Source organism: Pelobates fuscus, chromosome 8 (assembly GCF_036172605.1).
Source record: "Pelobates fuscus isolate aPelFus1 chromosome 8, aPelFus1.pri, whole genome shotgun sequence".
In the NCBI taxonomy this organism is placed as follows: Eukaryota; Metazoa; Chordata; class Amphibia; order Anura; family Pelobatidae; genus Pelobates; species Pelobates fuscus.
This window is the reverse complement of record NC_086324.1, coordinates 47,035,202-47,062,098: the sequence shown is the minus strand read 5'-3', so window position 1 is coordinate 47,062,098 and position 26,897 is coordinate 47,035,202. Positions and strand designations below refer to the sequence as shown.

The 26,897-nt window shown below is 40.7% G+C and overlaps 1 protein-coding gene across 4 annotated transcripts in view; it reads left to right on the top strand.

The window, feature by feature from the left end:
- Positions 1–25,045, top strand: part of CCDC141 (coiled-coil domain containing 141) — a 136,826-nt gene extending 111,781 nt beyond the window's left edge. The window contains exons 18-24 of one of the 4 annotated variants that reach the window (XM_063429786.1): positions 2,090–2,230; positions 8,801–8,995; positions 9,957–10,140; positions 11,905–12,017; positions 19,438–19,528; positions 20,138–20,333; positions 23,597–25,044. In XM_063429786.1, the coding sequence (XP_063285856.1) occupies positions 2,090–2,230; positions 8,801–8,995; positions 9,957–10,140; positions 11,905–12,017; positions 19,438–19,528; positions 20,138–20,333; positions 23,597–23,846 (1,170 nt within the window). In that variant the 3' untranslated portion in view covers positions 23,847–25,044. Of the gene's footprint in view, positions 1–2,089; positions 2,231–8,800; positions 8,996–9,956; positions 10,141–11,904; positions 12,018–19,437; positions 20,334–23,596 lie in introns of all 4 variants that reach the window. The other 3 variants (XM_063429789.1, XM_063429785.1, XM_063429788.1) reach the window with 3 other exon arrangements.
- The last annotated feature ends 1,852 nt before the right edge of the window (positions 25,046–26,897 follow it).

Sequence of the window (26,897 nt, the reverse complement as noted above, 5' to 3'; positions counted from 1 at the left end):
TAATGATCTGGAGCCTTTAGTAATTGGTAAAAGGATTCAGAACAGTGCATCTCAAAGTCTACCATAACAGATGTTAAAAGTTCAGGCAAAAAGAGATATTCAGATTGTAAATAAAGCAAATTGGACTGTTAAATGAAAGGCTACATAAAGATGCCTCTAGTAATTGTCCTATCAGGTAAAGTCATAGCGCCCCCATTAACATCCCAGATCATCTGGTGATTTACCTTTAGTAGTTGTAGTAGGCAATGATAGTCCCAGCTCCGTGAGGAATGAAGATGCTTCCACTGCACAGACATCTTCAGCACCACGCCATAGTGTTCCACTATAAAATGGACACTCTACTGCCCAAACACAAAATAAATAAAAATCACTGTTATATGTAGCTATTCCCCCAAATGAAAACCTGCATGCATTTAATTATGCCATTTTCACTGGAGTATATCTAAAAGCAGCTTTCAAAAACTGCAGTTCTCTTGTTTGCAGTCTTTCCAAGCCCTCCCCTTCTAACCCCGCCCATACTTTCTGTGGCTGTCCAATCACAGACTTCCCAATGAAGCTCAATGAGAAGTCTTTGAAATGCAGGTGCTCTGGGCCATTGCTGTCTCTTGAGTTTAGCTCCACTGAGCTAATCAAGCCAGGAGGTAACATAACCTGTTCTTTGCCTGACAGTCAAGGGGGTGTAACCAGGTTAATGTATAAAAGTGTCAATTTCTATTGAAATCTACACTTTTTGCAAAATGACAAAAAGAGGGCACACTCTTCACACATAAAACATTTCAGCAAGTTAAAGTGCTTTAGGGGTCTGGAGTGTCCATTTAAGGATCTAGGATTCACCCACCAGTAGGTGATCATTTTGTCACGGAGTAGCTTGGTAACATTACTTTGTGAACTGCTCCAGTGTAAGGAAGCCCGGGAGAGGTTGGTATTAAAAGTTAAGTATATACCCTCAAGGTATTGGAGGGTGAACTAAGAGCCATCTTCACGATGGTGGACTTGTCACCCATTTGGGACAGTTGAACAATTACATCACAGAAACCCTTCTTTTGTACTCCAGGTGAGTTTGAGACTTTGAAAATCCCCTCAATCAACACATTGGCAGTGGATTTGGGTGACAGCATTGTGATGAATAAATGCTAAAATATATATTATATTTTTATCTAAAATGTATTGATAGTTAACATTTGTTAACTTGTATTTTTCTCTTTAGTCGTAAATGAGGTAGGTGTAATTTTTAGTTTAGTGACAGGTGATCATTTTTACAGTGTAACTTGGAAATTAGGTGTTACCTAGCGATCACTGTCTCCTATTAATCTCTATAAAATAAAAAGGTACGAATTTTATCTGTTTTTTACATTAATCTCTATGAAAGACAATAAAATGTATGGCAGCCTAAAATTGCCAGTTTGTTTGTTTTTTTTATAGTAAAGTGTAGAACGAAAACAGCCTGTAATTGCGAATGTTATCGACAATCATTTTGGCAATTATTCACTTGTCAGTAAATGATTGAGGCAAGCATAGAAACAAGCCCATTGTTTGCAGACAGAAACAAACTCATAAAGCAGTTTTGAAAGGCCTGCAAACTCTCAGATTAGATTCCGATTTATATCCGAGAGATTGCTTACGTTGACAGCTATCTACACTGGGCAGGGGGAGAATGTGAAACCTGATCTCGCGATGTCAGGAAAAAAGTGTCACGTTGCAATAAGGCTGCAGCTGCCATCCCATATTTGACATCAATTGGAAAACTGATAGAAGTGTTAAGGAAAGACTCGCTTTCCTTTGTCTTATTTTCACATTGCACTGTGTTAGCAAACGCATTAAGCAAGCTTTTGTTAAGCAAGTTGCTACTTTTTTTTTTTTCATATAAAATCCTAAGTGTTTTTAACTACTTACCCATTCTCCCCATGCATCCGTATAATAATAAAAACTCTGCGTTGAATTTCCTTTTCCTTTTTTCTTTCTTTTTATTGGTGGTAAATGCAGTATATAAGGTGTTTGTTAATATGTTTGTTGGTTGTAGACAAAGAGACAGAATAAAGTTCAACAGTCACATTACCTTGAATTAATATAAATGTCTGTATCGTTTTAGCTAAACGAATCGTTTAAAGATGTGAAGAAAAAATTCAACAACTTGAAATTCAATTACTCAAAGAAAGCTGACAAAGGTCGGAATTTGAAACTGATTAAGAACCAGATACTGCAAGTTGAAATGTATGCAGAAAAGATGCAGGTAAGTGGCTTACAGATCAATATGTAAAGGACACTCTAGGCACCATAACCCCTTAACCCCTTTATCTCATTGAAGTGTTTATGGTGCCTTGAGTCCTCTGGCACCGTTCCTCTGTTTATTGTTAAACAATTTTCGAATGGTTTCATACTGACTGAGAGCTACTGCTCAGGCTAATGTTTCTGCATTTGCTGGACGCTTCCAGCCTATCATTGCTGGTGTGGCTCAGGCAGAGTGTAACTCTCCGGGCACCATAATCACTTCAATGAGATAAAGTGATTATGGTTCCTACAATGTACCTTTAAAACCTGACGATACCTCATTCAATCACTTATGTAATGTAATAATTATACATATGTGGTCGGGGTTAAAAGCCGTAATAATGGAAAGTTGGTTGTGGTTTGCCGAAACCAACATTCGGGTGGGCCTGTAAATAAAGAGGGCCCACCAAGGTAGTTACATGAGAAAGGGTGGGAGCGGTCTGTGGGGTGAATCGAGCGACAATGGCCCAGGTAAGGGGGTTTACTAGGTTTAAAGTTTTAAAGGCCACAGACTTTACATTTGTGGTCATGGACAAAAGCCATAATACCTTAAAGTTGGTTGTGGTGTGCTGAAATCGACATTCGGGTGGGCCTGTAAATAAAGAGGGCCTGCCAAGGTAGTTATATGAGAAAGGGTGGGAGCGGTGGGTGGGGTGAATCGAGCGACAATGGCCCAGGTAAGAGGGTTTACTAGGTTTAAGTTTAAAGGCCACAGCCTTTACATTTGTGGTCAGGGACAAAAGCCATAATTATGGAAAGTCGGTTGTGGTATGCTGAAATTGACATTTGGGTAGGCCTGTAAATAAAGAGTGCAAAAAAAAATACCAAATTGCACACCATTAAGTATACAGCATACAAACCAAACTCTTGAATGCTTTCTTAACTCTTCTCGGGTTGCGTTATGTATCTCTTTCCCTGAGGACTTCCAGCATCCTATTCTATAATTATATGTTCCATTTTAAAAGCAGCCAAAGCTGCACTTATACTGGAAGAATGTGCTGTAAATATAGAAGGGTCAAAGCGAGTCTCATGAACAGCGTCCTAATGTTAAATAAATTGAGCTGGGTGGTATATCGTACATGAACAGTAGGGTATATTCGCCAGGTAACCTGTTATTTTGCAGCAGTTATACTGGGTCCCATATTTTATGGGATAAAAAAAGGGAGATTCTATTAAAGGGCCCGTTTGGCTGGTATTTAGTTTTTGGTTTTTTTTTTAATAGGAGTACTTAATGAAGACTGATTTTTGTCAAGTTCACAGCTTGACAACTTGGTGAATCTGATAACGTTGCTATGTAAATTCCTATGGCGTGAGGAACCGTAAAAGACATGTATATGGCTGCCTTAATTGCAGTAGTAGTGTGAGTTTAAAACGAGTACTGTCTAATAACTGAAAGCGTCCTCAATTATTCCTGTCAAGGAGTTGTCGTTTGGGTGTCAAGGATGGTCTTGTTGTTATAAGGCCTTGAGAATGTTTACTAGGGTAAGTAGGCACAATGGTTGTGATTAGGAAGGTAGGAAGTAAATGATGTCAAATGCCTGTCAGGTAAGGTTTATAGTATTATGTGATAGTTTAGATTAAGGAAAAGAATGCCACCCTAGTCCACTGGCATATCCTGGGTGGGGAGGGGTTACCACGGGGAAATTTCCCCCCCCCCAGGCTCTCCCCTGCCGGCTAATGCAGGGCTGGCACAGTCCAAGCACCAGCCCTGCAATCTGCCTTCACGGGCCGGAGGGGATATCAGAGACCTCCCAACCTCGTCCACAGGCACCGTGCGGGCAGCCGTCAGGGGAGAGAGAGAGGACCCTGGAACTCAGCCTGCAGCTCCTTCAGGTCCTTCTCTCGCGCGCACAGAGCATTGCTGCGGTTACCACGGCAATGCTCCGGATCTCACGAGAATGAATTCTAGCCCTGGAGCTACGGGCTAGAGTTTACTCTCACCACTGCGACCACCAGGGATCGAGAAATGTATTTATTTTATTAATTTTATTAATTTTATGAAAAAGCCTCCCTACCCTCCTCACCACACATTCACACATTGCCACCCATACATACACTGACCCACACACACACACACACACATTGCCCCCCCATACACACACTGCCCCACGCACACATTCACTGCCCCCATACACACACTGCCCTCCCATACTCATACTGCCCCCACACACACCATACTCATTTACACCCCCTCCCATACACACATACGCTGCCCACCCATACACATACTGCCCCACACACACACACAGCCCCCCATACACACATTGCCCCACACACACATACACAGCCCCCATGCACACACTGCCCCCCCATACACACATTGCACCACACACCCTACACGTTCACTCATTACACACCCCACAAACACACACTGAACCTTTCACACACACTGCACCCCTCACACATTGCACCACTCACACACCACTGCTCCTATGCCCTACTACAGCCCCATATCCCAGCAGACCCCAGGTAAGTTGTCAAACTGTTCTCAAACGGTTTGACTACTTACTCTGGGAGGGGGTCCCGGCACTACTGGCACCACAACTACTACACAGAGATGTAGTGGTTATTGTGCATGGATTATTTCTTTAAATAATCTACAAGTGCCCCATCCCGAGATCAGGCTCTGGATCCACCTCTGCCCTAGTCTTCATGGAATAAGATTCGGTAATCTGGAATCTGTTGAATATAGTCAGAGCTCTATTATATGTTCTTAGTGTGTTTGAGGATAGGGCAGCTTGTGTCAGCAACCAGCTCTGACCAGTAAACGCGCTAGTCAATGAGGACTTTGAGAGCTGGGGTTTTATTGTGTTTCCTGCCAGTCGGGTCTAGTATAAAGAAGTCCAGAAAATGAGAACATGACAGAGCATCAACTGCTGAGTTACAACAGCCAGAGTGAACACAAACCAGAGAAAACTGATGGTTAGCTGTCAGAGAGGTGAATCGTCTAACCATCCTTGTGATTATTAAAATGAGAACCGTTGTTATTGATATCTCAAGCTGCCATGTCTGAGGGGCATTGACTGCTTGGCCTTGCCATAAGTTTCCCTGAGTATTAGCAGCTGCTACTGTGTATGCATGATGAGATCACATGTCTCTAAACCACACATCATCAAATGTAGTTGTAAAGCCAGTGTGGCTACAACATCCATCCAAATGACTGGTGAATGGTTGTCAACAGGGGAATAACTATGGTCCTATTATAAATAAGTGAAATTCGTGTCACTTGGTTAGATCAGCCAGGCTTGCGGATTGAGTGAAAATTTACTATTGACCTGACAAGAGGTAAAGTAGCCTAAGTTAAAATAATGACGTGACCTTAAGGCATTATGCACATGACAAATTTTTGTGAACCAAGGAGGGGCAGAAGGTCCTTGCGTGAAGAGGAGCTGTGACCAAACAGCCTGTCCAAGTCTACCAGAATCCCCCAGATCTTTGTCAGGGAGACTGGACTGCAATAAAGTGGTGTCCAGTTGTATGGTAAACCAGACTAGTTGTGGGACATATAGTTTTGTCCTGGACATTGGGACCCCTTGTTTGGAAAACAAGTCTGTTTTTTTAAGGTCTGGGGTATGTTGTTATCCATTTTACCTCCTGGTAGTACATCCCCACGGGTATGTTATGATGTTAAGGAGGAGCTAATAGATAATTCCGCAAACATAAAATAATTTAGGCTGCTCTTAGCTTCTCAATAATTAATCTCTTTGTTCCAAAGTCCCCTTGGTCATCCTCTATATAAAGTAACCTTTACCATTTAGCTGCAACACAGATGCAGGTAGTATTACATGATGGTTAGGGTACTCCTCACTATGTGTGTTTGGCAGAAAGGGGCTTCATAAAAGCTCAATATCAAAGACTGGACCTCTCCCCAAAGAAAACCCATACAAATCAGTTTGCCGGTTAACCTTATAAATTACACAATCCTGCATGTTCTACATCCATACAACATAAAGTAAATTCATCACAAATCCAACTAATACTAGTTTTACTTTCTCCTCTCTCCACAACTTTATATTTTGAAATCCGTGACATGTGTTATAACATATTTTATAAAATCTATAGAATTTTACTTGATTCCTTTCCATATATTCAGCTCAGCAGCAAGTAATATTTAAATGGTATGTTTGGTGAATACGTCTTTTATAGCTGCCTGTTTGTCTTAAACAGAAAGACTGTCAATCTCAAAATGCAGTGAGTGCTTTTAGTATTAAATATATTTAAAAGAGATTATAGAAAGCACTCCATACAATATGTTCAATTGAGCCTGTATCCAAGTACGATGAATATGACGTGTTTGTTTCCTCTGTAACTAAGTAATGACATCAACACAGGCCCAAAAATAAATGAAATAATTAGATAAAAGCTAGTACAACAAGATTGTTTGGCAGAACTTAAAGACGATATTTAGTGAGAATGTTTTCTACAGTGATGTGGTTAGTCAAGAAGAGTACTAGAGAAGGGGAGTGAGGAATAGTGAGGGAAACAGAGGGTAAATGTAATATAACAGAACCCTTCTGCAGACTGTAACAAACATGGTGACACAGCCACTGTCAAGAATTAGCTGAGAGTGGCATTGATATTATTAAAGGGACACTATAGTCACCCAGACCACTACAGCTCAATGAAGTGGTCTGGGTGCCAGGTCTCTCTAGGGTTAACCCCGCCTGCTGTAAACATAGCAGTTTCAGAGAAACTGGGGTTAGGCCAGCCTCTAGTGGCTGTCTTCCGGACAGCCACTAGAGGCGCATCTGCGACGCTGGAGGCATATTATGCCTCCATCACGCATAGTGTCCATAGGAAATGCGCATTCCGCTCCGCTGATGTCAGACGGGGGTGCTGACGTCGGCGGGGGAGGAGAGGTAAGGGAGCCCGGCGGTGGAAGAAGGTGAGTAACTGAAGGGGTTTTAACCCCTTCTGCTCAACGGGAGGGGGACCCTGAGGGTACTATAGTGTCAGGAAAACCGTTTTGTTTTCCTGACACTATAGTGATCCTTTAATATATCTCTAAAGCTGTATCAACCTTTGTTTCCTTGCCAAAATGTGCAAAATCTCCCAAGTCACAAGTGTATGTTAGATTAGAGCTCTGTTCTGTTCACTGTATATCAGCTGCGCCCTGAGGCTTAACAAATGAGTATGTGAGTGAAGGTTAGAGTAGTCTCCGATGTTTAGAGTAGGCAAACTGGGGGAACTACCACCAGTCCAAAAGATCTAGGCAAAAGGCAGGTAGGTTCCCTGGAGTGAAGTACTGGGGTGATTTACCAGAAAGCCACAAAGTGTCAAGTTGGTATAAAGAGCAGGCCAACTTTTCAAGCATGTGGGCTATCACTGCTCCGTAAATAATGGCCACCAGTAGCCCTGAGGCAGTAAAATTAAAAAAAAAAACATAAAATGTAATAGAAGCTTAATGGCGGGAGTGCAAACTTAGGACGTGCAGATGTTTGTACTCCACAAAAACAATTTCTACGCACAGGGAGCAGAGCACAGCCCAAGACCATAATTGTGGTGCAGATTTCAAGGGTTGGTTAGGGCCTCTGGACCAAAGTAGGGTGTTGATGTATGGATGCATACAAGAAAGCAAAAAAAGATGTGCTGATTTATCAAAAAGGAGCCTTGCGCCTCAAATTAGTATTTTTGAATACGCTTTTCAAATGATTTAGTATTTTTAATAATATTTTAATATTTTGAGAAATGTGTGTATATATATCTACAGTTTTTGATATTTTAATCTTATGGAAAATATTAACTAATTTGAAACACTACTTCAAAATATAAAATCTGTGAATGAATGCAGTGAATAGTTAGGCCATAGGTATTGGCAGAGAAGGATGCAAGCTCACAGATCAAAAATTCCAAGTCCCTCTGGTGCAATGTGAAAATGTCTTCATTTGAGAATGGATGTCTGACTAGTGTAGATATCGCGTATATTTCTATGAGATATTGCAGAGATTTCTTAAAACGTGTCTGCTTGCTATGGCTGGTTGACTCAGTTCCCCTAGTGCATTTCTGGGTCACACCCCTCCCACTCATACATGTGTCTTAATATAGGGGCTGTAAACTGCAGGAGAATGTTAGCATGTTCAAAATAGAATTTACGTACTATATTTTAACTTTAGTATCGGGCTAATTTAAAATCTATTAAATGCAGTAGTAGGCTATGGTATCGTTCAACTTCATCATGTGAAAGAACCCTCAATTTGTTCAGAGTTAAATGTTTTAGTTTGTAATTGTTAATATATATAATGATACACATGATATGTAGATATAATGATAGACCACAAGGCTAAAGGCTCTAACCTTAATTTAAAAAAAAAAAAATACTACAAGGGATATTTATTAGTGTGTCTCCAGAACTCGTAATTTTCTATTTATAAACATTTCACCAATATGTATTCTGTCCATCCCTCTCTCAATCTCTCTCTCCAAAAATATGAAGATTTGTACACAGCCACGTGGTTGTCCCTTTAGCTTTGCATACATTATTCTTGCTATGCACGCACTAGTTACGTTGCGATGTTTTTATTTTTCCGTTTAGGTTTTAAAGAAAAAAATTGATAATTTAGAAAAGAAGACCTTTACAGGTGTTGTCTCTCAGCAAGCTGATAAAGCAGATGTTTTTAAGGAAGCAGTATGTGATTTGCTGAAAAAAGTGAATGACTTCAACTTTGTTGTGGAAGAATATAAACAGAACCTTGAAATGGCAGAAGATCTACAACATATAATGGAAGAGGTAATCGACCACCAATGTGCTCTGACCACTAGAGAACCAAACAAAATAATTGATTGCAGAGAGCTACTGTAAACGAGAGGTAAAGGGAAACCATAGTGCCAGGAAAACAAAGTTGTTTTCCTTGCACTAAAGCTCCCTTAAGTGCCTCCCCTTGGTCACCCTTCCCCGCCCCTACAATCCCCCCATGGTGCAGTAAATGTTAAAATCTCCTTCTGTGACTTACCTGAGTCCAGTGCCGATGTCTGCCTGGGGCTCCACCTCCGCTCATCTCCCTCCGATGTCAGCCAGCGGGTGACACTGGACTTCCTCATGACCAGGATGTGCCTCTAGTGGCTGTCTGGCAGACAGACAGTATAGGTGGAATTAACTGACAAAGGTAATTATTGCACTTTAATAAAAACTGCAATAATTACCTTTGTAGGGTTAAGGGAACTGGGAATATGTCTCCACACCACTTCAATGAGCTGAAGTGGTCTGGATGCATATTTACAATATTACATTAATTGTTTTTATTCACCCAAAATTAAACCTATGATTAAATGACAATGGACCGAAATTGTGACTGTCCCACTGAATCCAAGACTGTAAAGGACTGTAGTCTTTATTTTTATATTATTTTTTTAAAAACCTAATGCTCAGTAAAACTGCACAAGCTACAGCTGACCTGCTGATAAATATACTTGTCTTTTTACCTTTGGTTCTTTACAACGATAAGTAAACAGAGAGTCACATTCCTGGTTTAATAGTGAATATATATGATTAGAAAACTCGATTTAAGTTTCCAGTGTAAAGATACAATGTTCGTTTAAGAGATACATTTTCTCCCTAAAATCCTACACATTACATGGAACCTGTACCTGCAACTTTATCACACTGATGGATGATCTACAGAGTTCTAACTGTTGTGAACTGTTTCCCATGATGCACTGCCATAATATATATTTTTTACACTCTATTTCAGTGCCAGTTTTGGAGTGAAGAAGCTTGCGCTACAGTTGTCAGAGTGGGACGTTATTCAGCAGAATGTAAAACAGTGGAAGCCATAGAAATTCTCCTTAAACAATTTAACAAGTTTGTAGAACCGACCGTCCCTCAACAAGAGGAAAGGATACAGGAAATGACTAATATTGCCAGCCATATATATGGTAAGACATTAAGTCTATATATAGAAAGAAAAAAATCAATTCACTGAGAAACCCAAATACCGTATTTTTCGCTCCATAAGACGCACCTCACCATAAGACGCATCTAGTTTTTAGAGGAAGAAACCCAGAAAAAAATTATTCTGAACAAACTGTCCCATAGTGTTTCTTACTATGGGACAGTTTGTACAGAATATTTTTCCTCCCCTGTCCCATAGTGTCCCCCCCCTCCCATAGTCTTCTCCTCTCTCCCATAGTCTTCACTCACCCCCTCCCCATAGTCTTCACCCACCCCCTACCCATAGACTTCATCCACCCCCTCCCCATAGACTTCATCCACCCCCTCCCCATAGACTTCATCCACCCCCTCCCCATAGTCTTCATCCCCCCCTCCCCATAGTCTTCATCCTCCCCATAGTCTTCATCCACCCCCTCCCCATAGTCTTCATCCACCCCCTCCCCATAGACCTTATCTACCCCCCCTCCCCATAGACTTCATCCACCCCCTCCCCATAGACTTCATCCACCCCCTCCCCATAGACTTCATCCACCCCCTCCCCATAGACTTCATCCACCCCCTCCCCATAGTCTTCATCCACCCCCTCCCCATAGTCTTCATCCCCCCCCTCCCCATAGACTTCATCCACCCCCTCCCCATAGACTTCATCCACCCCCTCCCCATAGACTTCATCCACCCCCTCCCCATAGACCTTATCTCCCCCCTCCCCATAGACTTCATCCACCCCCTCCCCATAGACTTCATCCACCCCCTCCCCATAGACTTCATCTCCCCCCCATAGACTTCACCCCCCCCCCCTTACTGTCCCCCTCCCCCCTTACTGTCCCCCTCCCCCCTTACTGTCCCTCTCCCCCCCTTACTGTCCCCCTCCCCCCCTTACTGTCCCCCTCCCCTTGTCCCATAATTACTTACCTGTCTTGCAGCGTTGTCCGGCAGCACAGGGCGCACCGCGGTAGTGGAACTTGAATTTCATGTTCCGGTTTCCGGCGGGACTGAAAGGAAGTGCGCACTCAGCTTGTGCACACTTCCTTTCAGTCCCGCCGGAAACCGGAACATGAAATTCAAGTTCCACTACCGCGGTGCGCCCTGTGCTGCCGGACAACGCTGCAAGACAGGTAAGTAAAGCTTCATATTCGCTCCATAAGACGCACAGACATTTCCCCTCACTTTTGAGGGGAAAAAAAGTGCGTCTTATGGAGCGAAAAATACGGTAAATTATATGGATAATATCGAGTCTAAAGCGTTCAGCTCTTTAAACAAAACAGTTTCATTTAGTTTGTTAAAAACTATTTCTAAAAATTGTGGCCGGCTGGAAAAATAGTAAAAGCAATCAGTGGAAAGCACAGGTCTCAGGTCCGTATTCAGAATGATTATTCAATGATTCTACTGAAGAATTTGCACCCTGTCCAGGACCCTCATTAATGACCCCTCAATCATGGGCGTGATAGTTTCCAGTGTAAGATCGGCAAGCGACCCACCTCACCCATTATAGCAGACAGCTTGCAGTTGGTTGGGAATCGGATGGAAAACAAGCAAGTTGTTTCTCTGATCTTGGAGAGGAATAAGGCCAAATGGTTGAAAACCACAGTCCTACTGTGAGCTTTTCTACAAGGTTAACATGATGGCAAAATGAAAACAACATTAAAATGAGTTACAAAAATGCAAAAGAATTATGCATGATGAGACAATAAGTCTTGTTCTTAATATACATTTATCATGTTTCAGATTTTATTTTGATGTTTTTCCAGGACCCGATGAAGGGATGAAGTATATAGAGAAGACAATCACAAAACACAAAGAAAGTATTCACTCTGTGAATGATTTATACATATACTTAAAGGAACTTGAGGAAAAACTGCAGGTATTTCTCATTAACAAATTGTTAATTAGATTTAAAAAACAACAACAGAACCATTGATACAATGTATGTGTTCTCCTAATTGTGTTATAAATTTGATTCAGTGATCATTATTCAACCTTGTGAGGAGGGTGGATATACTCCATTTTCTTCCAAACAAAAAAGGTAAACGCGCACACAATAATTATAATTTACCTTTTCAGTTTATAATAGATGGGTCTTTTTTTCAATTAAAACCCTAATTTGACCCTGTATAATAAAGACATAAAAAGTAGTGTAATTTGTAAACACAAATAGCGAGGCGATTAAGTAAAATGGAACACTCACAATTCACAGAGCCATTTTAAAGATTGGCTCTGAACTATAGGTGCATTTCATCCACAAATGGGTTAGCTTGAAGAAGGTTCACGGGAACAACTTGGTATCCAGAAGAATGAGGAATCAAAATAAAAATGAACAGACTTTATTTCTTTTTTTTTTTTACAATCTTTATTTGAGTTTAGTTTTTTCACATAGGAGAGAAATAGAAATGGAAGAACTTAAAGCATATGTTAGAACTTTGGTCACATGTATTATGCATCTGTGGTCTTACTGTTAGTTCAGTTGTTATCTAAGGATACAGTGAGTGATGCGCTTTACGTAGCTTCGTATCTGAGTCGTGCCATATTTCATGTGTCTCTGATTTGGTCTTAGGTTAAACATTGCGGGCATCATCTGGTAGTTGTATTTGGGCTGTAGGTGAGCAATTGCGTTCAAATTGGTGTTCAGTTGGGTAGGGAGAGTGGGTAAGAAGGGAGGTGGGAGCTGGGAAGGGTGGCTTTCAGGGGTAAGGTTGTGGGAAGATGTAGAAGATGCGCTTGTATGAGAGTGAATGGGAGTATGAGAGCGAGTGAGGGAAGAGAGTAGGAAAGAGAGGGAAGAGAAAAAAGAAGGATAAAGGGGGGGAGAAAGTGTGTGGCTTAGTCTTCTGGGTGGTCTGGCTCTCCCCTGCTATAAAGGTCTAGGTGTGTCGCCTGCTCTGTCATGAGTTGCACTCTGGCTTGGAGGACGGGCTCGTCTGGATGCGGGAAAGTTTGTGTTTTTTAGGGACAAGTCCTGGAGATATAGTGCATGCATGGGTACCAAGTCAAGGCATATTTGTCAGAGCAGCCTCTCAGGTCTCCATGCTATGGATCTCTTTGACCCTGGTGGCCCATTGCTGGAAGGTAGGCACACCCATCTGTTTCCATAGTGTCAGGATTAGGAATTTTGCTGCTGTGAGTAGGTGGATAGTTATGGACTTCTTGTATGAGGCAATGGGACTGGTTTATGGTGTAGAAGCATCTGAAGAAGTTGTAATATTGCGGGTTTTAGCGTGCACCATAGCCCAGTAAGGGGAAATCACTGGGCATGACCACCAGATGTGGAGGTTTGTGCCCTCTTCTCCTCTTCAGCGCCAGCAGACCGCTGGGGTCTCTGGGTTTATGTGGTGTAGGACGTCTGATGTCCGGTACCAGAGTGTTAAGAGCTTGTAGCTTAGTTCCTGTTACTTAGAGCTAATGGAGCACTTATGTGTCAGGGTGTAAATTTTGTCCCATTCACTTTCAGTAAGTGTCTCCCCTACAGCACTCTCCCATCTCAAGGTGAACCCAGGTGGCTGTCCATCACATCCTGTAAGAAGCATAGTGTAGAGGGTGGAGATCCCTTTGTACAATAGTTCACGAGTCTTGCACAGTTGTTCAAATTGTGTAAGTGGTTTCTGGAACTGGGTTTGCCCCGCCGTGGATGTGTAATACAAGCGTATTTGGTGGTATCAAAATCTTTCCATGGGGCTCAGCTGTCCGTCAAGGGATCAGTTCGGAAGGGTCTTTAGTTGAGTCGAGGTGCACCAGTGATGGATACGTGTCCAGTCCGAAGCCTGAAAGCCGACCACTTTGGCCGGTCGCAGGCCGTCCGCAAGTTCCGGGTTGTGTGTTATGGGTGTCAATGGATTTGGGGACATAGTACATTTTTTGAGTAGCGGATTGAGCACCAGCCCTTAAGCGTTGCATCTATCATAGGGCTGCCTCTGTGGAGTGTCCCGTACGGTACTCCTTAAAGGGAGTGCTCCTAATCTCAGCTCGTTACCTGTATAAAAGACACCTGTCCACAGAAGCAATCAATCAATCAGATTCCAAACTCTCCTCCATGGCCAAGATCAAAGAGCTGTCCAAGAATGTCAGGGACAAGACTGTAGACCGACACAAGGCTGGAATGGGCTACAATGCTATCGCCAAGCAGCTTGGTGAGAAGGTGACAACAGTTGATGCGATTATTCGCAGATGGAAGAAACACAAAATAACTGTCAGTCTCCCTCGGTCTGGTGCTCCATGCAAGATCTCACCTGAGGAGTTTCAATGATCATGAGAACGATGCCCAAAACTACACGGGCATCTTAAGGCAGCTGGGACCATAGTCACCAAGAAAACAATTAGAATACACAAAAAATAGAACAAAAAAGCGCAATATAAAATTAAATCATCTGTATGACACCAAATATTAAAAGTCTAAAGATAAGATTTTTTTTAGTTGCCAGACATAAAAGGTTATTCTGCAAACCTATGTGATAGAATGTCCAAAAGTAGATAAATGTCAGCGCTGTGCAATAGCCCCAAATCAGTGTTTGTGGGGAAGCTGGGTATTGAGGTAAATGTGTATGATTTCCACCTCCACAGCGGTGGTTTAGGAAATTAGGAGTATTCTGTGTAAACTTTGTATCCAACAGCAGTGATCACAGTAAAGTATCTTCAAAGATACAAACCAAGCAGAGAAAGTGCAACACAGTTTATTAATATCATGTAAAATTAAAACTTTAAATCCTTTAAAAAACTCATACACGGTAAAAAAGATGGTGTTTAAATCCTACTTTCCATCTAAGGATCCAGAGCCCAGAATATTTATCAGATAAGCAGTGTGCTGAAAGTATTACCACTCCGTTGGTGCAGTAGAAATCCAGAAAATGTCCAAGGATCTAGAAATGCTGCAAGTTCAAATGGAGGGATGACAAAGCACTTAACTGCCAAAGGTGTCTGAAAAAGCCCGCTGAGTACGGGTGGAACGCGTGGATGAGTTAGAAGCCTTACATGTTATCTTTCCAGGCAGACACCTTTGGCAGTTAAGTGCTTTGTCATCCCTCCATTTGAACTTGCAGCATTTCGGCTAGATCCTTGGACATTTTCTGAATTTCTACTGCACCAAGGGAGTGGTAACACTTTCAGCACACTGCTTATCTGCTACATATTCTGGACTCTGGATCCTTAGATGGAAAGTAGGATTTAATCTTTTACATCTTTTTTACATCAGAGGAGAAATGGGTGAAAGTGTTGTGGTCAGATGAGACCAAAGTTAAGCTCTTTGGCATCAACTCAACTCGCCGTGTTTGGAGAAGGAGGAATGCTGCCTATGACCCCAAGAACACCATCCCCACTGTCAAACTTGGAGGTGGAAAAATAATGCTTTGGATTGTTTTTCTGCTAAGGGAATAGGACAACTGCACCCCATCAAAGGGACGATGGATGGGGCCATGTACCATCAAATGTTAGGTGAGAAACTCCTTCCCTCGGCCAGGGCATTGAAAATGGGTCGTGGATGGGTATTCCAGCATGACAATGACCCAAAACACACAGCCAATGCAACAAAGGAGTCGCTCAAGAAGAAGCACATTAAGGTCCTGGAATGGCCTAGCCAGTCTCCAGACCTTAGTCCCATAGAAAATCTGTGGAGGGAGCTGAAAGTTCGAGTTGCCAAACGTCAGCCTCAAAACCTTAATGACTTGGAGAGGATCTGCAAAGAGGAGTGGGACAAAATCCCTCCTGAGATGTGTGAAAATCTGGTGGGTAACTACAAGAAACGTCTGACCTTTGTGTTTGCCAACAAGGGTTTTGCCATCAAGTACTAAGTCAAGGGGTCAAATACTTATTTCACTCATTGACATGCAAATCAATCTATAACTTTTTTTGACTCCTTTTTTGTGTTTTTCTGGATTTTATTATTTTTGTTGGTATTCTGTCTCTCACTGTTAGAATACAGCTACCATTAAAATTATAGACTGATCACTTCTTTGTCAGTGGTCAAACGTTCAAAATCAGCAGGGGATCAAATACTTTTTTACCCTCACTGTATATAGAGATGTAAGACTATATTTGGTTACATGGCAGTGGTAAGTACATTAATATAATTTTAATAAATACTTAATAAATACTTAATTACTATAAATACTTAATTTAATGTTGAAAAATGCAAAGTTATGCACTTCGGCGTAAAGAATACACAAGCAACGTATACCCTTAATGGAAGTGAATTAGGGATAACAACACACGAAAAGGACTTGGGAATTGTTATAGACAACAAACTATGCAACAATGTGCAATGTCAATCAGCAGTGGCCAAGGCCAGTAAGGTATTGTCATGCATGAAAAAGGGCATTCATTCTCGGGACGAGAATATCATTTTGCCTCTCTATAAATCACTGGTAAGACCACATATTGAATATGCTGTGCAATTTTGGGCACCTAAAGACTAAAGAAGGATATCATGGCACTAGAAAAAGTGCAGAGGCGGGCTACAAAATTAATAAAAGGAATGGAACATATCAGCTATGAAGAAAGGTTAACAAATTTAAACCTATTTAGTTTAGAAAAACGTCGCCTGAGAGGGGATATGATAACATTATACAAATATATTCGGGGCCAATACAAACCATTGTGTGGAAATCTGTTCACAAACCGGACTTTACATAGGACACGAGGCCATGCGTTTAGACTGGAAGAAGATTTCGTCTAAGGCAAAGGAAAGTTTTTTTTACTGTAAGAACAATCAGGATGTGGAATTCTCTGCCTGAAGAAGTGGTTTTATCAGAGTCCATACAGATGTTCAAACAGCTACTAGATGCATACTTGCAAAGACAGAATATTCAAGGATATAATCTTTCAATGTAGGGTAATAACTGCTTGATTCAAGGATAAATCTGACTGCCATTCTGGGGTCAAGAAGGATTTTTTTGTCCTAGCTTGTTGCTAAATTGTGCTTCAAGCTGGGTTTTTTTTTTGGGTTTTTTTGCCTTTTGGATCAACAGCAAAAAACAAATGTGAGGAAGGCTGAACTTGATGGACGCAAGTCTCTTTTCAGCTATCTAACTATGTAACTATGTAACTTCTTAGCAGATTGTATTAAAAGAATGGTAATTTATAGGCTTGATGCTATTGTAATATGGAAGTATTATTTGTTTTATAATTTACTATAAAATATGAAATGTAGACATATATAGATAGCTTTTTTGTTTCTAAGGAGGGCTGTAAGCAGTATGTCTGGTTTCACTAATAATAGTCTAGATCAGTTCCAGTTCTGTGGGCTTGTACTATATATAAATGCTGATATAAGTTGCTGTTGTATAACCGTATGAAGCAGAGCCATTAATCATCCTATTCCTTCACTAAATTAGACTGTATGAATGACTCACAGAGATGACAGCTGTGATACTCTGGACCAGAAGGTGCATTGAGGTATATATGTGACATACAATATATAAAAATCCATATGGGGTTATTATTAAAGAATATTCCAGGACATCTTTGACCATTTGAAATGTTCCTCTGTTAGTCAAATACGTACCTCCCGAGTGTCCCTATTAAGGAGAGAGAGTCTCTATTTTGGGCACAAATTCCTCTGTCCCTCTTTTCTAATAGCTCCATGTTGTTGGTGTTTCTGAGTGTATAACAGAGCTCTGTGTAAATGAGATACATTGTTCTTGTTGTAAATTACATTTTAGTTGAATAGATTATTAGTAAGCCACCTAAGATTTCTCAGAACAGCGCCACACTGCCACTAAAAATAAAATAAAGGGAATTGAAATATTAAAGGGACACTATAGGCACCCAGACCACTCCAGCTAATTGAAGTGATCTGGGTGCAGTGTTCTAGGTCCCTTAACCACGCAGTGGTAATTATTGCAGTTTCTGAGAAACTGCAATAATTGCCTTGGAGGGTTAAATCCCTATAAAGTGGCTGGGTGGTTAGGCGATTTTTGGTCACCTAACTGACGGTAGACGTCCTCACACTATGCTATCCAGAGTCACCCTAAACCCCCTAGGAAATCATTGTATTATGTTTTCCTATGGGGAAAATCCTATTGCGAACACGGCAATCGGCGAGCATGCACACTAGGTTCCCCGCCAGCTGACGTCGGCAGTGGAGGAGCAGAGGCGGAGCCTGAACTAGCGCCGAGGGACATCAGCGATGGAATCGGGTAAGTGTAGAAGGTTTTTTTTTTTTAACCCCTTCTGCACCACCTAGTGGGCACTATAATAGTTAAAGTACCAGGAAAACAACTTTGTTTCCCTATAGTTTCCTTTTAATATGTTTTCTCATATTTACCAAATATGTGTTTGTGAGGTGTGGAAAATAAATTGAAATGTAGAAATCCACACCTTTTTATCCTGCATCTGGGGGCCTCTGTTTTAGCTCCCTGTCGGTCATTGATACAAGCTCCGTCCTTTGTATAGAGAAAAAATAGAGAGAAGAGGAGTAATTAAACAAAGTTTGTATTTCTCCTCTTTATTCACCACGTGTGCCCTGGCTATGATTGCGCTAAATAGGTTTGTGATGTAATTTGCTAAATATTTAATAGAAATGGAAAAAGAAAGTGCATAACAAGAAAGTTCGGTTAACACAAGGTATTGGTGACTTTTCTGTGATTTTTTTTTCTGTGATGCAATTTCCAAAGAAACGGTGGTTCTCTTTTAAACAGCATCTTTAAAATGCAACGGTCATTATAGTAACGCTATAAAGCAGATCCCCGGATGTCTTAAAACTACAGTTTCCATCATGCTTTGTCATTTTGAAGGCATGCAAAGCATCATGGGAGTTGTAGTTCTTCAACATCTATGGGTCTACCTTCTGGGCACCCCTGCTAAAGAGTTTTCACATTAAAAGGCTGCAGCAGCATTTTAGCATTGTAATATTTATAGTGGTCACTATAACGATGAGTACACAACTACAATGAGCATCAGTGCTGTAAAAGGGCATGGTATGGCAGTGTACACAGTGATACATGTTTAAGAATATGTAAAGGAGGGACTTTGGTTTAGGAGTTACCTAATTCAAGGTGCTGTGGTCTTTAACTCCTATCACTCTCAGCTTCTAAGATGCTTGAATTACGAAAAATTAGGGGGGGGGGGGTAAATGTATTTTCCTTTGGAAGGTCTTGTCATTGCTACAAATTTCTCCAGAATTACTCCAAATTGCTTTTTTTTATTTATTTTTTAAATCTGCCTATTTGTATGTAACTATGTATACTGGCATTTTTCAAGCTTAAACTTCGTACACGAGAGACATTTTGCCACTTTGTAACATCTGCAATAACAAACAACAAGATCTTATTTATGTTATTTCTTCTACTTTCTTGAAGGAACCATGTAAAATGCTGGAAACGCCCACGAATCCTGCCTCCGAAGAACTTTCGTCCCAACCCATAGATCTACCATCCTCTGCCAAAGACGGTAGTATGCTAACAGACATGGATTTGCGGCCTGAATCCCTAGCAGAGGAAGCTGCGTCTGGCGATGAATATGAGTGCATATCGCCCGATGACATCTCCCTGCCTCCGCTTGCTGAAACACCCGAATCCAACCTCCCTCAATCTGAAACCGAGCAGGAAGAGCAGCATTGCTATAGCTCCCACAGCATGCATGTTAGCTCATACAGCATGCATATGCAGACGAACTCGAGCGGCAAAAGGGTAACGGACGCAGGCTCAGATATCGTAACCCCCATTGCTTATACTGACACTTCCCACGTTAAAAGGGAAAGGACTTCGAGCTTTGCAGAGAGATTCTATTCTCCCACTGTTTCTTATAAAATAGAATCTCCCTCCGCGCTTCTTTCAACCGTAGGCAACGAAACCCGATATTTGTTAAATACGTCTCCTGCAAAATCTAAACCTAACTACAGCATGTCAAATCAAGTGCATGAAACTCACATGCAACATCATTCTGTTTACACAAGCATGGAAAAAACAGAACAATTGCATGTCCCCAGTAATACATCTAATCCTAAAGATAGGCTGCATGCAACCCCAGATGAATTCTCAAGTCTCGTGTTTCAATCAGACCCAGCCAAAAGCTGCCAGAGACATATGGTGACACAAGAAGCGATTAAAAGCGTTTCAGAAAAACACAGCAGCGTTAATGTTGCAGGTCAGACCTCTGGCTTCTCCAAGCCCCTGCCTAATATCACTGTTAAAGAAGGCTCCCCGGTGACTTTGGAAGTAGAAGTAACAAGTTGTCCAGAGCCAACTCTAACATGGTGGGTAGCGTACAATGAAGAACAGTGATTCCCTTTAATTTCTAAGTGTACTAATGCAATCACAATAGTCACCTATTTGTGTGTAACCAATGGCATGGTCTCTTATATTTCATGTTAAGTTTCTTTAACATCTCACACTCTACAATATTCATACTTACTTACTGTTTTTTTTTTTATTATTTATTTTTTTTAACACAACATTCCACAAGAATATTTAACTCTGAATTTCATGCTTGAAACCACTTTGAGAATATTCTAACTAGCCCAATCGAATGCTTGGATTCTAAAAAGAAAATCTGCTCAGTGCCAAAAGAGGCAGAAACGTAACCTCTGCGTATTTTACAGAGCTGTTAATCTGTCAAGTTTTTCCAACCGAATGCTTTCTGTGTAACATTCTTTTTTTTTTCCTTTAGGAAATTATGCTGTTGGTTTTACGTAACAAGCTAATTCACTTTCACTGAATTGTTTGATATAGTGTTATTTTGTTTAATTTATTGCAAGCCAGTGCTAGTTCAAAGCTGTATCCTGTCGCAAAATTAAGATAGCGTTTAGTGTTTGTACAGAGAGAACCCCAACATGCATCAATACAAAAGTTTTTAATAAATAAAAAGTGTTGTCCAATCAGTTTAGTGCAATTGTTAAATGTATCTAAAAAAAATACATACAAATTGCCAGAGTGTGTTGATTTTGTTTCTGAATTTTATTTTTAAAGGTAAAGTAAAACCCCTGTGTTTTTTGTTAGTTTGTTTGTTTGTTTTTTCTTTTCATATCTAAGCCAAATAAATGATGATGTGCTTCCTTCTGCATTCCCTGCTGCTCTGATACTTACCGCTATCACACCGGATTTTCTTTGGTTTGCACGAATGTTTCTGACTATAATAAATTATGTCTAGGATTTTTGGCCAATCCTTTCTCCTAAAAGAGAGTGGGCAGGGTTATAATTTTCGACCCGCTCCATCACCACAAACTTCTTGCTTGCTGTGTTCTCTCCACTGCTCACCTTTTTTGCTCAAGACCACCACCTTTTCTTCTATAGCGAAATACAGGGGAGAATGCTGGCCCATCTATGCTACTGCTTTGTATTGAATTCATAACTTTGGGGAATGAGACTCCCTCTCCAGTCAGTCCATCGTGGAGGCTGTTTGTTTCAATCCAGATTTATATTAGTTGCAAAAGAAATGATTGCATCTTGAGTAGGCAATCTTCGACACTCCAGATATTTTGGACTACACCTCCCATGATGCTTTGCAGGTATTATGACTGTAAAAGGATTATGGGAGATGTAGTCCACCGCATCTGGAGTGCCGAAGATTGCCTACCCCAGCGTCTCTAGCAGACGTCTTCATTATTCAACCCGTGGGCACATTACATTCGTGTGGTATCAAAACCTGTCAAACAACCTTGTTGTATACATCTCTTTAACCAGGGTTGGATCCAGAGCCCAGAATTGAGAGTGGCACTGTGATATATTGTGGCAATTTACAAAAACAAAGTGGACATATACACCTGCATTAAAATAAATAGACAACCTAAGTTCCCAGTGTGTTAATAAAAAAAAAATAACAAATAAAAAATAAGGATACATAAACTTACAAACATGCATACAGACATTTAGATATGCATGCAGCTATTTTGATACCTCTGCTACCCTGCTTACTGCCCAACAAAACAATTAAATGTGCAACAGGCTTGCCGAATGGTGGCTCTGACAGTATTGTTTTAACTTGGATGTGGGCATTTAAAGAAGGAATGGGGGTAGTCCCTCAGTCAGCTCCTGCTGCTAAAAAAATATATTCCTGGCTACCCAGCAATTTGCACTGGTGCTCCCCACCTACACCCGCCTGTGTGTTTACTAAAATGAATGCAGCTGCTAAATTGATATATATCCTCAGCGGTTATTAGTGATGAGCAGTGTGCCATTTTGTGTCACGCTATTTCTGTCTATGCTGGGAGCCTTTCTCATTCCATAAATCCAAAGCTAGTTTCTCTACATGTCAATCTAGGAAATATATTTATGTTTTTGATTGCCTTGTTAATACAGTTAGGTTTGGGATCTGGAGATCCCTAGTGAATATGGAAAAAATATTTGCCTTTTGTTTAACGGTTTATCCTAGATTTTGCTATTCTGCCTTAAATTCTACGGAATTCAGTTTTGGGATATATCGATCTGCACGAAATGATCTATAGATCTGTACAAAAATACCCTCAATCTGCAAAGCTTTCTTCCTCCACTTATCACTACCACCCCATACTTAACTTTCTGATTTTCCCATGATTCTTTTCTATGTTTTTTTAGTCCACCTATTGTCCATTGGTTCCCCTATCCCCTCCAGTTACAATAAGTCTACCTTGTGTCTCTGCAATATTTCCAGTGCGTATATCCCTCACTGAGCTTCCAAGTGCCTTAATACACCTTTTAATGTTTAAACTCCATCCTTCCAGTGCAGCTTGTCAAGTTCCCCTCACCAGTTCTTAGCCCCTTCCATTCAGCCTGTTCCTCTAAAAAAATAAACATATTGTGACTGTACCCTACTGATTGCCTGCCAATGCCATAACGGGTACAGGTGGGGAAGGAGGAGGGGGCAGGACACAATCCACAAAGATCAACTTATTGACTTTGAACTCCCAGCAATTTTCACTTTATTGAATAACTCTGTTAGTCATGTTCAAGTTGTTGACTGACAATTAATGTTGGTATGCAACATCATACTGCTGTGCTATGGATTAACAGTGCTTCCCAAACCAGTGCTCAAGACACCCAAACAGTCAATTTTCTTATGAGAATAAAATTGGGAAATGTCTAAATCCAAGACTGGGGGTATGCTGTGAGGACTGGGTTGAGAAACTGGAATATAGAACAGCTGTTTGTGAGAGAGCAATGAAAGGTTTGCACAGCTGCTACTTCTACAGACTCCACAACAAAAACAAACACAAGAACTGTTAAGGGATATCTCCTTAACCTCCCAAAGAGCAATAGCTGGGTCTCACTGTTTGGACACTAAAAGGGTTGATAAGTTTCTAGATTTAAAGAGGCCCCAGAAAATGGAAGATATATATTTAAATCTCACTGAGGATATATACCTCCTAAAGAATGTGTGGAAGATATATATGAATGACTGATTATCTACAATAACATGAAATGAGTCTTAATAATTGAATGATTAACGGAATGTGCAGTTGGAGTTGTTACCTATCACTAGTTCCGTAGTTCGGAATTCACTGTCCTATGCAAATCTGACATGAGTACTAACTTTTTGCTTCAGGTTCCAAAAAGAACACAAACATTCTACAGATTATGGAGAAGAAAGCAAAAACACTTTGGTCATTCGAGAGGTGTGCAAGAAAGATCCTGACCAATATATTGCACACACGTCCATTTGTAGAAACTCCTTTTCTTCTATTGACGGCATCCGATGGGAAGATGACAGGTCACCTCTTTCAGAAATAGACTGGATTACTTTACTTTTTGTCTACCTTTGTATATCATTAACGTATTGGCTTTTCACAAATTGATCTTAAACACTGTCATCAAACTGATTTATAGTAGATATTTCTGTAATGACATACAACCATGTATCAATACTTGTGAAATGTATTAACACAAACAATTTTATTAGTTATTAAAACAAAAAAAGTATATTTGCAGAGGCAGCAGCAGACCTCAGTAGACAGCTGTCTTTGAGCTACAACCCTCATTATGATCTGCCAACCTATACATGGAATTATTCAAGATGGGCATTTGCAATTACATAACAAGTTGCAAAATAAAAAAAAAGAAAACTGAATGTAGAACAAAAACATAACTGTTTTGATAAAACAGGAAATTAACTAGTACATTGGGGTATTCGACAGGAGTATTTCCATGTAATGACAATACATTGTACATGCAAAAAAAAAAATCTGTCATCTGTCAGCAACTGACCTTATCAATAACACTTTGCATATCAGGCTCTTTGGTCCCCTACGATAAGTCTCAAACTTCCCCAAATCACTGTAAGCAGATAATGGCTGATTAAAATCTATTTGTTTGTTATATTGATTCTGTATTTTTGTTATGTAACATTAGACTAGACTACAATACCCGGGGACAGTGACAGCCAGCAGGTGGATTCCCATGTGTTTTTTGGAATTTAACTGACATGATCTTCAATCAAACTGTATCTGAGAAAACACACAAAACCGTCAAAACCTAACTGTAGGCTTCCCATGGTCTAAGGAGAATTATATGTTACTATTAAGTTATTTCCATGCCATTTATTTAATGGTGGTGAACTTATATGTGTAGAATTTTGAGAGGCACATCCATGGTCATAGGATTAAATAACTTTTTAGCTCTGGTGCTCGTCAAGCAAATATTTTACAAATTATGGTAATGCCTTAGATGTGCCCTTGCTTATGTAACCTATGGTTAACTCGTAGTTGCATTAATTTAATCACCATAAACAGAGACAAATGAAGGTTACCCAGGACCCTAGACAGGTGTGTAGTGGCTGAGTGCTGTGTGTGGAAGAAGAAGCTGAGAGCTCTATGGGGGGCTGAGTGTGTTTATGTGTGCTGGTTAAGAGTGTGTGTGGTGGGTGAATTTTGTGTAGAGGAGACTGTGCCCGAGTATTGTGTTTGTTTTGGTCCAGTAATGGCAATGAAAGAACTATGCACATATTACAAGTAATTATTAACAATTAAAATAAAGTATTCCTCCAAGACTCCTTGTAGTGTAATCATTGTGTTGTGCTTAACATCTGTTAAAATGTTGGTTTTAGTTTGGACAAAAGAATACCCAAAGTATTACAGCAAAAGATATGAAGAGGAGTTACAATTCTAATTTATATTTTAAAAAGTCTATCTGCTATAGACTCCAATTCTAATTTCTATGAATATACAGCAACTCAAATGTCACGGCGGGTATATCTTACAGAGGCATTTCAAAGATTTGGCATCGAGTGGCTGCCCGTTAATCTGGATGTAATGCATGCATATGAAACCAAAGAAAGGCATGAGAAGGCATCATGACTATGGAAACCTCTTCTAAGAAAAACTGAAGGCGACACATTGTCCAGACTGAGGGACCTTATTCACTAAACAGTGAGCTAGGTGAACTGACGACCGGTTGCCAAATGAAGGCCAACATACCTGCTCGAAATTAGATTTTCTTTCTTAGTGCCAGAAATTGCTCATGTATAGCTCCAGAATTAAAGAACAAAAAGCTAGCCATTGCCTGTGTGATTATCTGTGTTTGTATATAATATAGACGTGTATATATATAGTCACTCAATACCTACTTTTTTAGGTATACCTGCACGTAGATGCAAAAAGCTAAACAGCAAATCACACGGTTATAACCTCATACATAAACTAATTGGACATGGCAAGAGTTCTAATTAGAGTTCCATACCATAGTAAAGGAGCACTCCACACCCATAGAGCACTTCAGCTTGCTGAATTGCTATATGGCTGTTGAGTATCCCATTAAAATCCCCATTTATAAAAGTGATAATTTAATTGTGAAATTAGCACTTTTAAAATTCAAAATAGTGAAACAGCTGGGGGAGATTCACTTCCCACTTCCATTAGCTTAGTTAGCTAAGTAGCAGGCGCTCTAATAGCCTAATAGAAGGGGTAGCGCTCCCCTCCTGCCTGTCAGTTCTTGTAGTCAGTGGCGTCGCTAGAGGGGGGAGGGACAGAGGGGGCCATGCCCCTCCTACATCATGCTCCTTGCCTCCCCCCCCCCAAATGCAGGCACACTAACAAGGAAAACGTGTTTGTTTGTTTTTTAATAATCCCTGGTGTAAAATAATGAATCCTCCACCCGGGATTAAAAAAAAAAAAAAAAAAAAAACACATTGTGGCAGGGGCTGGGCCAAATGACAGCAGGGCAGGGCTAAAGGTGCCCGGAAAATTTTGGTCGGGGTAACTGCTGCACAGGACAGCCCATAATGGATAGAGGCAACTGTGTGTGTGTGCGCTCAACTGTGTCCATTTGTGTGAGACTGTCTGCCTGTGCGTGACTATAACTGCGTGTGTGTGTGTCTGTCTCTGAGTGTTTGACTGTCTGCTTGTATGTGACTGTAGCTGTGTGTGTGTGTGTGTGGGGCTGTGTGCCTATGTGTGACGGTAAATGTGTGTAGAGCAGGAGGATTACAGCTCCCTCGCCGCCTCTAATGGGCTCACAGCCGCCCGCCTCAAAACAGCTCCACTGAACCCCAGGTACAGATCCGCTCCAGCACTCCAGAAAGGTAGAGAGGCTGGGTGGACAAATTAAAATAATAATATTAGTAATTTGTTAAAGTGTGTATGTCTGTCAGTGAATTTGTAAATATGATTTTTATTATTTTCAAATAATTTTTCAACATATGGTAAGTTACATGTCGAGACTCGCAGGTCTCCATTCTGTCAGTGAATTTGTATGTTTCTGTCACATCAGTGAGAGTCTATGTTTGTCATTGAGTGTTTGTGTGCCTGTCAATGAATGTATCTGTGTCTGTCAGGAAAAGTGTGTACATCAAATCAGCGAGAGTCTGCGTCTGTCAGTGACGTCTGTATGTTTGTCGTTGAATGCGTGTGTGA